Source organism: Felis catus, chromosome D3 (genome assembly GCF_018350175.1).
Source record: "Felis catus isolate Fca126 chromosome D3, F.catus_Fca126_mat1.0, whole genome shotgun sequence".
NCBI lineage: Eukaryota > Metazoa > Chordata > Mammalia > Carnivora > Felidae > Felis > Felis catus.
This window is the reverse complement of record NC_058379.1, coordinates 23,158,461-23,172,333: the sequence shown is the minus strand read 5'-3', so window position 1 is coordinate 23,172,333 and position 13,873 is coordinate 23,158,461. Positions and strand designations below refer to the sequence as shown.

The window sequence follows — 13,873 nt, the reverse complement described above, 5'->3', positions numbered from 1 at the left end:
AACGAGGGGCTTGACGGGCTTGAACTCATGAACCGCAAGATCATGACCTGAGCTGAAATCAAGAGCCCTTAACTGACCGAGCCACTTAGGCATCCCTTATTGGAGTTATGGTTTGCTTTCCTTTTCAGGGTTCTTATAAATTTTATATGAAATTTGGGTAAATTTTATTACATTTTAAGTAATTTAGGATATGGGGTGGCCTGGCTGGCTCAGTCAGCAGAGCATGTGGCTCTTGATCTTGGGGTTGTGAGTTTGAGCCCCACATTGGGCATAGAGAGTACTTAAAAATAAAATCTTTAAGTAATTTAGGATAGCTTTCTACCTGATTTGTTTTCTAAATACCGATTTTTAATGGATTTCATTACATAAAATTACACTGGCAAGTTATGTTATTTCGTATAGCAAACAAGTACCTAAAAGATTTTCTATAATCATGCAAAAGGTTATTTTCTTTTTCTTTTTTAAGTTTATTTATTTTGAGAGAGAGAGAGAAACAGAGCACATGAGAGAGAGGGAGAGAGAGAGAGAATCCCAAACAGGCTCTGTGCTGTCAGTGCAGAGCTCGATGTGGGAATTGAACTCATGAACTGTGAGATCATGACCTGAGCCGAAGTCAAGAGCCTGACACTTAACCAACTGAGCCACCTAGGCACCCTATATATATATATATATATATATATATATATTTTTTTTTTTTTTTTTTTTTTTTTTTTTTTTTTTAAGTAAGCTCTACACCCAACATGAGGCTTGAACTCACTATCCTGGGCTCAGGAGTCACATGCTCTCCTGACTGAGCCAGCCAGGTGCCCGAGGTTATTTTCTAAAGTTTTATTAATTTGTATTTGCTAACTGTCTGGTTTCTTTCTTTTTTTAATTTTTAATTTTATTTATTGAGAGAGAGAGAGAGAGAGAGATTGTGTGTGTGCAAGCAACAGGGAGGCGGGGCACAGGGAGGAGAGATGGAACGCCAAGCAGGCTCTGTACCATCAGTACAGAGCCCACTGTGGGGCTTGAACTCATGAGCCGTGAGATCATGACCTGAGCCAAGGTCAAGAGTCAGATGCCTAACCCACTGCGCTACCCAAGTGCCCCAATTGTCTGGTTTCTTTAAGGTCAGACTAATTTAACACATTTCTGTGGTTTTGGCAACATCTTTCCTCTTGCCCCATATGCCCACCATCTAGATTCTAGAAAAGTAGTGTTTTACAATCCTTAAAAACCAGTTTCTCATTAGGGAATATTTCTTTTTTCTTTTTCTCTTCTCTCTTTTTTTTTTTTTTTTTTTTTTTTTTTTTTTTTTTTGAGAGAGAGAGAGTGTAAGTGAGTGAGGGGTGGAGAGAGAGAGGGGAGAGAGAGAGAATCCCACCAGCAGCATTGAGAGAAAGGTGAGAGAGAAGCAGGGCTCACCCAGAGTGGGGCTCGAGCTCACCCAATGCAGGACTCAAAGTCATGAACTGTGAGATCATGACCTGAGCCAAAGTCAGATGCTTAATCCACTGAGCCACCCAGGTGCCCGGGAATATTTCTGTAGCAATCAGACCAAAATACACTATTTTGTATGTGTATATGTTTTGTATAATGCAGTAGACAAAGCTAATGGATATTTTAGTATCATTTGTGTGCAAGTTTTTGTAATTTCACCATCAACTAAGGAAGATATGTGCTTAAAACAATTTAAAAGGGACTGCTTGAGTCGCACCTCTCTGTTTTTTCCCTAGGAATGTTGGCATCATGATAGGAAGCAGAGGGTAGAATCCTTTTTTTTTTTTTTTTTTAATTTAATTTAATTTAAAGGAAATAGTCACAGGGGCACCTGTGTGGTTCAGTTGGTTGAGCATCTGGCTTCAGTTCAGGTCATGATCTCATGGTTCATGAGTTCGAGCCCTGCATCTCTGCTATCAGCACGGAGCTCTCTTTGGATCCTCTGTCCGCCACTCCCCGCCGCCCCTCCCCTGCTCATTGTGTGCACTATCTCTATCTCAAAAATAAACTTAAAAAAAAAAGTCACAAATATAATGAAGTATCTCGTTTTCCAGAATGTACTACAGCTCTTAAAAGTACTAAGCCTCACTGTGTTAATATAGTAGTTTTAAGAGCTTTGCAGACAAGGGATCTCTCTCCTGGTTTAGTGATAGCTCCTGACTTTGGGGTGTTAGAAGGAGTAAAAAGATTTATCTTGGAGAGCTCACTTGTCCATCTGACACCTGCTGTTAGATTGGTCCTTCTCATCACAGTCCGAGCACCTTCTCACTTTGCAGATCTATTTTCCTGCCTTTGAGTCTGGTTCAATTTCCTTCTTGTCAGCAAGGGGTCAGGTGCTTTAGGTCCTTGTGCAGGGAGCTTCCTTCCACTACCACACAAGGGCCAGACCACACAGCACAGGTGGATGGATCTGTAGCCTGAAGATGTAACCCCAGGCCCACTGCTGGGTCAGTGACATGGAGGCCCAGGACACTTGCCTTCTGTCTGCTCTGCCTGCCAACCAACATATGTACCATCACATTATCAAACAGCTTTATTGAGGTATAATTTATATACAGTTCACTTTGGAGTATTTTCTCCAGTGTTCTATTATAAAAATTTTCAGACATATAAGAAAATTGAAAAAATTTTATAACAAATACCCATAGATACCCACTGTCTAGATTCTATAACATTTGACTATATTTGCTTTATCATGTTGAGACTACATTTTAACATAAAATAAAACCATTTGATCCTAGCACTTAGAATTTTCTTTCTGGTAGTACAACTACCTTTTCTTTCTTTAAATTTTTTTTTTTAATGTTTATTTATTTTTGACAGAGAGAGACAGAGCATGAGCAGGGGAGGGGCAGAGAGAGAGGAAGACACAGAATCCCAAGCAGGCTGCAGGCTCTGAGCTATCAGCACAGAGCCTGACGCGGGGCTCGAACTCACAGACCGTGAGATCATGACCTGAGCCAAAGTCGGATGCTCAACCGACTGAGCCACCCAGGCGCCCCCTACCTTTTCTTTTAATGTTTAATCCTATGGGTTTTTATTCTACCTCTGTGATAACCTGGTTATAGTAGTTCCCCGTTATCCATAGGAGTACTTTTCCAAAAGCCCCCGTGGATGCCTAAAACGATGGATAGTACCAAACCCTATCTATACTATATTTTTTTCTTGTACAGACATACCTATGATAATTTTAACTTCTAAATTAGGCTCAAGGTGTAAGAGATTAACAACACTAACAATAAAAAAGAACAATTATAACAATATACTATAATAAAAGTTATGTGAATGTGTTCTCTCTCAGAACATCTTATTGTACCGTGCTCACCCTTCTGGTGATGATGCGAGAGGCTTAAGTGTCTGCATGATGAGATGAAGTGAGGTGGATCACGTAGGTGTTGTGATGTAGCGTTAGGCTCCTGTTGACCTGACAGTAGTTCAGAAGGAGGATCATCTGCTTCTAGACTGGGGTAACTGAAACTGTGGAAAGCAAAACCACAGATAAGGGGTGGGTGTGGGGCGACTACTGTATTTAATTGGAGGTAACAGTGCTTAGATTGCTGCTACTTTAGCCATCAAGCCAGTGACAGAAGCCCCCAGTGATCCCTCTGGGGGACACTGAGTCATGAGGATGGTATTTTGCCTCTGCCTGCCCCAATTCAGGAAGCTGGAGCCCCCTGGGTTACACAGCAGCTGTGACTTCTGTTGGGACCTGTTGGAACTCGTCAGATGTAACAGCATGTGCCAGGTTCTTTGGGAAGTTGAATAAAATCTCACACGTCTGCTGGAGCTGACGGTGGCTGATCTTTGTTGACTCCACAGAATAAAAAGGGCACAGAGTTGCTGCTTGGAGTGGATGCTCTGGGGCTTCACATCTATGACCCTGAGAACAGGCTGACCCCCAAGATCTCCTTCCCGTGGAATGAAATCAGAAACATCTCGTACAGCGACAAGGAGGTAGGACAGGCCCCGCATGCAGACATGCCAGCAGCCCAGCTGCCAGCCTGTCCCCATCTCTCCTCCTCCCTGGACTTCTCCTTGTTATCAGTAAAATACTTTACTCCCCAGGCTTTGGGTTTTTGGTTGCTGTTTCCTGTTTACAGAGCAGTATTGGCATCCTGTTTTCAAGTAGCATCACTAAACCCCCCCTGCTGACCAACAAGAGGCTGGGAAGCTCAACTTGTCAAGACTAAACCCCAAAGAACAGTAAACCAACCAGAAAGTAACCTTGTCTTATTACTTGCCTTTCCATTTCTGGTGAGAAATTCTGTTTGTGTTTTTCAATGTGGTATACATTAAACCCTCTCTCGGTGTCTAGTGCTTGATACGTAGGGTGGGGATATCTGTCTAAGTATTTATCCCCACATGTATATATACGTATGTGTATCTCTTTCTGTTTCTCTGTGAGGATATAAATAAGAATATCAGGCTAACTGCTTATGAGAATTCAAAAATAATTAAGTTTGAATAACTTGGCTGAGCACTCTAAGTTAGAAGTCAGATGTTCCTATACCGGATGGTGATCTTTCCCAAACACTGTAATCTTAGGTTTGTTCATTCACTCGTTTGTTCTCTGTTAATTTTAAAGGAATTATCAAGCATCTGCTTTGTGTTAGTTTTCGTAGGGGAAACGAAGATGTAGAAAAGCCAGTCTCGACCTTCAGGGAAGTTACAGTCCAGCAAGGACCGGACTGCTGTGAGACAGGCCTGTAGCGCAAGGGACTGATGACACACGTGATAATGATCCGGTGCTTTTCTGCTTTCATAAGCGCTCTCAGCCCGACTCTGATTTCTCCTCCTAAGAACATGCTGCAAGAGTAGGGGCCGGGTTTGGGGTATCTGTGTCACATCAGGAAGTGAAGATGTGGAGGGATCAGGCGACTGACTTGGTGATTGGTGAAGGGAATAGCAGGGGCTGAGCTCCATGTTCACCAAAGCCATAGCCCTGGGGGCACTTTTCCGATGCAGGGCGCTGAGTAGGAGTCCTGAGAGCACAGGGTACTGGGCAGAGGGCAGTAGGCCTGGATGGTGCTCGGTGACACACAGCTGGGACGCTGAGTGTGGAATGAGGAACAGTGACGGCTCGTGTTGCTGCCCGCAGAGCCCCCACCCTGAGCAGATTTCCTGTTTTCCCTTCCCTCGTAGCAACTTGAGAAAGGGAACACCAGGCTCCTGGTTTCCAATACGTGGTTGAGATCTACTCGGCCATGCTTGAGGAGACAGATTGAGCTTCTTAATTCAAAACATTCTGGCTCTGAAATTTTTTGTTAAGTAGCTCAGAAAAGGAGCATTTAATTATTGCTTTTTTAAAATACTTAAATTGAAAGCCCCACATGACTTAAAGTAGTAGGTATGTTATGGCACGGTAGTTTTTCATCTCTAATTTCATAAAGTCTGTTTACTGCATATCCACACATTTGTGTGCTAAAGGCTCCCAAAACACTCGTTCTTCACAGAACCCAAGGATTAAAGTCTCCCCGAGTATAGCCTGACACAGTAAACTCTAATATACCCTCTCCGGGGGCAGGGCACCATCATGTTCCATCATGTCAATAACTTCGTGCAGTAAGAGGACCTCAAGCTGACTTGACATAATAGGAAGTAGTCTTAGTAGTTATGCATGACAGCCGTGCTGTCAAAACAGAAATGTTGGTTTATTTTAAGTGATCCACTGATTCTTTGTGCGCGTCCCGGCAAAGCCTGTGGTTTCCCCACTGTTTGTGGTTTCCCACTGACGGCTCCGGGGTTTGACTTCAAAGCCAAAAATAAGCTCAAGAAATTCACGAATAGCAGCCTACACAAGAGCAATAGTGCTTCTAAGTTAGCTTGACCGAAAGCTAACCAAAGGATCGTTTTCTGTCCTCAGTATGCTAACCCCTCCTTCCTTGGACAGTATAATATGCAAAAGAAATACCCAAAAATACATCTTCCCAGATGTATTTATCTGCTTAGCACGGCTTTCTCGGGAATAGATATCCATTTTTTAAGTGCTTCTTTGAAATGGAACGGTCTAATCAGGAGTGGTTGAGAACAGCAATTGCCGTTTGTCCTTTATATGCTTCCCTGCCTGTGGTCTGGCCCTGGGATCTCCTACTTAGCTACCACCCTGTCCTTATTACTCATCCTTTTCTCCCCTTTGATTTCGAGAGCAGTTTCCCTCTGCTACCACGGTCTCTTCTTCGCACTTTATTCCTTTTATTAACAGCTTTCATCTGATAATCCCCACGTTCAGAAACCTGTGGTGACGACCTGTATGCTGTCACATCAAACCCAAACCCCTCCAACTGTCCACCCCCAGCCCACCCCTGCCTTCCTCCCAGTATGAGCCCGTGATATCATCTTAGTCATCAGAGAGCTAGTAACGTCAAACGCGCGCGCGCGCGCGCGCACACACACACACACACACACACACACACACACACACACAGTCTGCTCATTTCTCTCTCTGCCTCATTTCTGTCGCTTGCCCTGTCCTGAATAGCCCTCCACCCAATCTTTTAGGTCCTCTATCATATTCTCTTTGTCTATGACCAGCTGAAGTTCCCGCCTACTTATGGTAGATCTGCTCTGAATCCCCACGACATTTGTGATTTTTGCCACCCGATGAGGCGCTAAGAGATGATGTAATTTCTTAAGTAGCAGTTGAGTCCTGAGTCTAGTTCCAGCTAGGTTGTGAGCTTCCTGAAGGCAGAACTGGGCCTGGGATGCTGCAGTGGGCTTCCCAGCGTTGGCCTCATGGTCGGGCCCATCAGGGGTCCGTAGTTCAGGTTTCCAAGCCTGAGATGGTGCCGACAGCACCCCTTCCAGGATCCTGACCTTCCATAGCCCCAGACTCCATGCCCTCAGCTGCTTCTAAATCACAGTGGGTTAGTGCCCGGGCGCCGGAAGCCAGGACAAGGCGCAGCCTTGTGCTGGATCTTTGCCAGTGTGGTTGCTGCTTTTGTGGAATTTCCTGGTTGGTGCTAACACTTTAGGTTGTCAGACTGAAACTTTTTCTGCTTCTTTCTTTCAGTTTACTATTAAACCACTGGATAAGAAAATCGATGTCTTTAAATTTAACTCCTCAAAGCTTCGTGTTAATAAGCTGGTAAGTTGAGATCCTAGTTTTTGTTACTAATAACTGAAGTTTTTCTAAGAAACTGAGCGCCTTTTTTGAGAGAGTGACCTCTTGTGAGGTGTAGAATGATAGGTAGCTCACTTGCTACACGCTTTGCCGATAGACTTGAAAGACTCTTCTCTTTAGCTTAACCTAACAAGTCAAACCTGAATTTTGTGATGTGGAATTTTTAAAAAGTATTTTTATGGAGGTAACTAATATATATAAAAGGATAAGTATAATGTGTATAGAAGGTATAAAGAGTGACAAAAAGGGGCACCTGGGTGGCTCAGTCAGTTAAGCGTCCGACTTTGGCTCAGGTTGTGATCTCGCAGTTCGTGAGCTCGAGCCCCATGTTGGGCTCTGTGCTGACAGCTTGGAGCCTGGAGCCTGGAGCCTGCTTTGGATTCTGTGTCTCTCTGTCTCTCTGCCCCTCTCTGGCTCACACTCTGTCTCTTTCTTTCTCTCAAAAATAAACATTAAAAAAAATCAAATATAAAGAGTGACAAAAATAAATAGCTATGTGGGGTGTCTGGGTGGCTCAGTTGGTGTCTGGGTGGCTCAGTGGCTTAGATCATGATCTCACAGTTCATGAGTTCAAAACCCCCACATGGGGCTCACTGCTGTCAGTGCAGAGCCTGCTTTGGATCCTCTGTCCCCCTCTCTCTATACCCTTCCCCTGCTGTGCTCTCTCTCAAAAATAAATAAACATTAAAAAAAAAAACTACACACCCACTACCCAGCTTTAAGAAACCACACACTCCGATACTATTAAACCCCCCCCATGTTAGCACCCTGCTGGTTTCCCCCATCCTCCTCCCTGAGGGCAATCACCATTCTGAGCTGGGTGCTCATTATTCGCTCACTTTTCCTCAGAACTTTATTTCCTATACAGAAAAATGAATGTACTATTAAGTTTTGTGTACTTTTGACATAAGTGCTGTCAACTGTCTATGCTCTTTTGTCACTTTTTTTGTACATTATTTTCTGAGATGTGTCTATGTTTGATGCTTAAAGAGATGATCCCTTTATTTTCAGTGCTGTATAGTATTCCATTGTGTGCAGATAAATGTACACATATATACGTATATCCACACAATGATACATATATATGTCTCCCTCCCCCTCTCTCCCCGCCCCCATATATATGTCATTTTCCTATTAGTGAATAGTGAAGTGCTTTCTACTTCTCTGCCATTTTAACAAAGCTGTTAGGAACATTCTCGTACCTGCCTCCTGCTGCACATGGGCAATAGTTTCTCTAGAGAGTATCTACTTAAGAGTACAAGTGCAGGGCTGTAGTGTATGTCCAAATTCAAGATTAAGCCATGTTGTTTTCCAAAGGAGATGAATTAATTTACAGATGCAGTGCAGTGGGTGTGACTTCCTTTTGCTTTATGTCTTCTGCACTTATAATATCAGCCTTTAAAATTTGTTTGACATGTGTTGTGCATATGAAATGGTTTCTCAGTATTATATAAATGAGCATCTTTATATTTACTAATGAAGTTGAACATCTTTTTGTATATTTTTTGGCCAGGCTTTTTGTCTCTTTTGTCAAATACTTATTTCATGTCCTTTGGCCATTTTTCTCTGGGTTGTTTGTATTCTTTATTGATTATATCATCTCTCAGCTTGTGGCTTATTTTTCCTCCTTTTTAATGTCTTAACAAACAAAGAATGCTGGATTTTAACATAGACAAATGTATACATCTTTTCCTTAATCATTTGTGCTCTTTGTGTTTTGTTTGACATCTTTCCTTATCCTCTGATCATAAAGATATTCTTCTAGGCTTGATTTCGGCTCAGGTCATGATCTCACGGTTCCTGAGTTCGAGCCCTGTGTTGGGCTCTGTGCTGATAGGATGGGGCCTGCTTGCGGTTCTCTCTCTCTCAAAATAAATAAACTTAAAAAAAAGATATTCTTCTATATTCTTTTCTAGAGATTTCAGGGGTTCAATCTTCATATTTAAGTCTTTAATCCTTCTGGTGTTGATTTTGTGTGTGGTGTAAAGGAGGGATCCAGCTTCTTCAGCTTCTTGTGTTTTTTGTTTTTTGTTTTTTTTTTGTTTTGTTTTGTTTTTTAAAGTAATCTCTACACCTAACATGGGGCTCGAACTCATGACCCCAAGATCAAGAGTAGCATGCTCCACCTACTGAGCCAGCCAGCTGCCCTCAGCTTATAGTTTTTTCACGTGAATAACCTGTTATCCCTATTGAATGAACTTTCCTATCCTCCCTCATCTGTAGTGCCACATCTTAAATTCTTATTTATTTATTTATTTATTTATCTATTTATTTACTTATTTAGAGAGAGGGGCAGAGAGAATCCCAAGCAGACTCAGCACTGTCAGCACAGAGCCTGATGCAGGGCTTGATCACTTGATTCATGAGATCATGACCTGAGCTGAAACCAAGAGTTGGACACTTAACCAACTGAGCCACCCAGGTGCCCCTATAGTGCCACATCCTAGGAGAATAAGATGCATCCAGAAGACGCACCTCCCTTCACCTGTGACTTTTGCCCCCTGGCGTACTGGAGGCTGTCTCCAGAGCCAAGAGCCCTGGAGGCCATTAGCAGGGAAGGCCTTGCTGTTTCACTCTGTGCTTTGCTCTTTAGGTTTCCTGCTGCCCCCAAGAGCCCTTAGACAAAGATGCTGTAGCCCTGGTGAGCTGGTAGGCAGTGAAGTACATTTGGGGCTTTAACATTTCTCCTGCTTCCATGGCCACAGATTCTCCAGCTCTGTATTGGGAACCATGACCTTTTTATGAGGAGAAGGAAGGCTGATTCTTTGGAAGTTCAGCAGATGAAAGCCCAGGCCAGGGAGGAGAAGGCTAGAAAACAGGTGAGAAAGACCATGTCTGTACCACTGTTGTCACTGCTTCTTGGTCTTGGCTTGGGAGGTAAGGAGCAGTCGTAGGCTGACAGGTGTCATTTGGCAATGGACATACCTTCTCTTATTTTATCCCTGTTGGATCTTTACTGGCCAATGCCCAGCTGGTGTGGTGTCTGCTCTGGAAATGAGGAATAAATTCTAAAAGCATATACAAAAGAAACATCTCTAGTTATTTCCCCACTTAAGTGAAGTGGGAGTAATGCAGGTTTGGAAAGAGATAGTCAAGCCTGGGTCTGTCTGTCCATCCATCCATCCATCCATCCATCCACCTAGCTAACTCGCTTTTTTTTTTTTTTTTTTTTTGCCTGCCAGTCTCCTTTGCCCAGCCTTGTCCTTTTCTAATTAGAAGGTGATAGAATGCATGACAGCATCTCATGCTTACCTCGGGAATGCTAATTAGACTTCGGCCACACTTCCCCACCACGGGTCAGCCCAGGCGGCATATTGCCTGTGGTGGGAGGTGCCAGGAGAGCTTATCAGCAGACTGGACAGTCCGCATCATTGTTTTCTACTCATAAACTATCTCGGCTCACCGAAATCCACACAACTAATCTGAGCCTCGCTGCTGAGAATATCCACTGTGGCTTTGGACTAACTCCTAGACAGAGTAGCAGCAGCTGCAGTCAGCTGCCCGCAGGACTCACAGGCTCGGAGCAGTAATCATTAGTCTGTGCGCAGCTCTCTGATGTGGGTACTCTGGCGAGGCTGGCTCCCTGCCCTGAGATTTACAATGAAATGCCCAGTTTGATCCAGCATGCTTTTAGGGCTCCCATCTCTTTGCTCTCTGAGATTGCATACTATAGATGTGCTATTTGGGATGCTTTGGCGGCCAGGCTGGTGGAATGGGTTTTGTTGGACAAAGAAATGCTCCTGAGCCAGCACGGTCTAAGTGGCAACTTCAAGAAGAGCCTTCTTTGACCTCTTTTCAGCTGAGCAAAGCTTAGAAGTGAGAGATCTGAAGACGGCAATGAGTGTGTAGGCCTTGAGATTGTGGCAGAGAAGAGCGTGCATATACCCACACCTGCACTGCCTGTGGAACAGCAGAGGCAGGGGCCTGGCACCTGCAGGCCAGGCTCCATGGCCCAGTAGTATAGACACTGACCTTGGAACCAGATGTGAAAGTTAGTATGTGACATTAGTAGATGACTTATCTTCCAGATCTCAGTTTTCTCATCTGTTAAGTGGAGCTAATGGTATGCCTTCTCTGTCTCAGATCAAAGGACACATTGCACCTGAAAGCCTTTGTGAACTTAAACCACCTTGGAAACAAAAGGTCCCTTATTATCAGGTGGAGGTCTAGGGGGAAGTGCAGTGCTGGGAATGGAAGGTGGTTGCCTGGGCTTTTGTCAAGGGGAGAATAATAGAGATACAGTAATCCACCTAATGGAAATTTGTAATGCAGTGGAAATTAGAGAACAAACTGGCCAAGCTTTTCACTGACCTGCAAGGGAAAAATTAGAGAAGAATTTACAGTATTTTATTGCTTGTCTTTGCATTATTCCTTCGAGGCCCAGTGCCTTTTTTTTTTTTTTTTTGGCTCAGTATTTACAAAAGGCAGCAATCTTAAAAATCTTGGGTTTGGGAGAAAATTGAAGCAAGAAGTAATTAAATGTGCTCTATTTAAGGAAGAAAATAGTGCAGTGGTCACTTCTGGCTTCTGCTTTCTGAACTCAGTTAATACCCTAGGATCACAGAGAATAGCACTTGTCCTGTGCTTGTTCCCCTTATTAAGCTCTGCATGTGGCCCAATTAACACAGTGATCCAGAAGGCATGGGAGGTGGCGGCAGCTTTGTACCAGTGCCTCAAGGACAGGGGGCCGTGTTCCCCGCTCAGCTCCCTCCTGTTGCAGGCCTGGCCGGGAGCTGCCTCTGCGTGAGGCTGGGAGCCTGTGCCGTGGGGCTGTGGCTTCCCCCTGTGAAACACAATGTGTGAACTACACGATTCCATCTTCTCTGTAGGTCAGAGGCAGGAGTGATTGTGGATGAAATTAGAGATGTGGGAGGGGTCGTGTGGGTGAGAAATGGTGAGGTAGCTTGTCCAACCAGAAGAAAGCTGTCTGTTTCTGGGGCTCCATCTCAGGGAGAAGGAATCTGCATTGCGTCCTGTCCGCTGCTGGGCGGAGCCACGTGAGGTCTTCCAACAAAAAGGGATATCGGCAGGGTAGCCATTTCAGCACACAGTGTGTAAGAATGCCTCCTTCGATCCAGGTGGACTTGGCAGGGCTGGCTTTTTTGTTGTTTTGTTTGTTCCCTCACCCCTAGATGGTTTTTCAAGGGACACAGCTTTTGATTCTCCAGCTGGTTTTGAAGGACAGAGGGTGGTAGGTGACAAGAATGACACTGCCAACCTCTAAAGTAAAGGGACGAAGAGGGTCTCCCTGGGCATCTCTGGACACTGGGCGTTCTAGGACCCTTGTGGCAGTGTAGGTCGTGAGCCCCATGACTCTCGTTCCCCCCCCCCACCCCCCAGATGGAGCGGCAGCGCCTTGCTCGAGAGAAGCAGATGAGGGAGGAGGCTGAGCGCACAAGGGATGAGTTGGAGAGGAGGCTGCTGCAGATGAAAGAAGAAGCAACAATGGCCAACGAAGCACTGGTGATTTCTGGGGGAGTCTGGGTCCCAGGAGGCTACATGGGGATTCCCTTGGGTTTTGGGAATTAGGTAGGCCTCCTGAGGACCACAGATAAGTAACATTTGCTTTGACATTTCCACTAAAAAAAAAAAAAAACAAAAAACAAAAACAGTGCCTTTTCTTTCCACCCATGTTGGCAGGAGATCATGTGTGGCCAAGCCCCACTTTCCCTAGGGCGCCTTTAAAGCAGGGCCTCTCTGCCTGCCCGGGGGTCAGATCACCCTCTGTGATGAAAGTTGTCCTGTGCCTCGTAGGACGGTTAGCAGTGTCCCTGACCCCTACCCACTAGATGCCACTAGCACCACCTTACCCTTGATTTGTGACAATCAAAAACATTGCTACCTGTCTCCCACTGGTTTGAACCACGCATTTAAAGGGAAAAGCCTTGGCTCAAGTGGTACTCAAAAAGGTGCTTTCTTGTTGTTCCCAATGGGTGGGACTTTCCGAAAAGTTGAGGGTGTGGCCGTCTGGCCCTTGCCAAAGTGTCATCTGATGGGGCATTCAGTGGCAGGGCCCCGGGGAGTCTGACGCTCTGGTTCCTGCTGACCTGAATTTCTGAGGCCACATCTGGGAGGGATACAGGCATGTGATCGATCCCCATCCCAGCTGATAGCACCCTTCTCTCCAGATGCGGTCCGAGGAAACGGCTGACCTGTTGGCAGAAAAGGCCCAAATCACTGAGGAGGAGGCAAAACTCCTGGCACAGAAGGCCGCGGAGGCCGAACAGGAAATGCAGCGCATCAAGGCCACAGCCATTCGGACGGAGGAAGAGAAGCGCCTGATGGAGCAGAAGGTGCTGGAGGCTGAGGTGCTGGCGCTGAAGATGGCTGAGGAATCGGAGAGGAGGTTAGAGGTGGGGAGTCCAGGGCACTGGGCCCCAGGCGAGGGGCTGTTCAGTCGTAACCTGGCCCTGAGGCAGAGCTTGACCGCACTTGTCCACAAGCTGCTTCAACTTCTAGGATGGTGGGGTGGGGGGAGGCTCCTCCCTTGACAGGTTGGTGAGGACTGGTACTTAAGCCGGTGTGGGTTTTGGGGGCTGGGGTTAGTGGAAGGGCTCAGGAACACGGTTCTCTAGTCGAGTGGACCTCTGGTCATGCTTGTGTCTGTGATAAACCGCCGTCCCTCTGATAGCCATGTTTGCAGGAATGCCATCAAGCACGTCTGCAGACCGCTTTTAGCTGAGGAGCTGTAAGGAGGCTCTTCTTAAGTTTAAAAAATGTGGTTCTTTTCCCTTTTCATTTAGGGGGCATGTGGGGACAGAGCAGCTATTT

The 13,873-nt window shown here is 45.3% G+C and overlaps 1 protein-coding gene across 11 annotated transcripts in view; it reads left to right on the top strand.

Annotated features, from left to right (window-relative positions):
* NF2 (NF2, moesin-ezrin-radixin like (MERLIN) tumor suppressor) overlaps window positions 1-13,873 on the top strand; it is an 80,284-nt gene that overhangs the window by 44,163 nt on the left and 22,248 nt on the right. For 6 of the 11 annotated variants that reach the window (XM_023241591.2, XM_023241587.2, XM_023241589.2 and 3 more), the window contains 5 exons: window positions 3,802-3,936; window positions 6,992-7,066; window positions 9,808-9,921; window positions 12,443-12,565; window positions 13,231-13,448. In XM_023241591.2, coding sequence (XP_023097359.1) covers window positions 3,802-3,936; window positions 6,992-7,066; window positions 9,808-9,921; window positions 12,443-12,565; window positions 13,231-13,448 — 665 coding nt within the window. Of the gene's footprint in view, window positions 1-3,801; window positions 3,937-4,047; window positions 4,237-6,991; window positions 7,067-9,807; window positions 9,922-12,442; window positions 12,566-13,230; window positions 13,449-13,873 lie in introns of those variants that run through there. The other 5 variants (XM_023241590.2, XM_023241588.2, XM_023241593.2 and 2 more) reach the window with 5 other exon arrangements.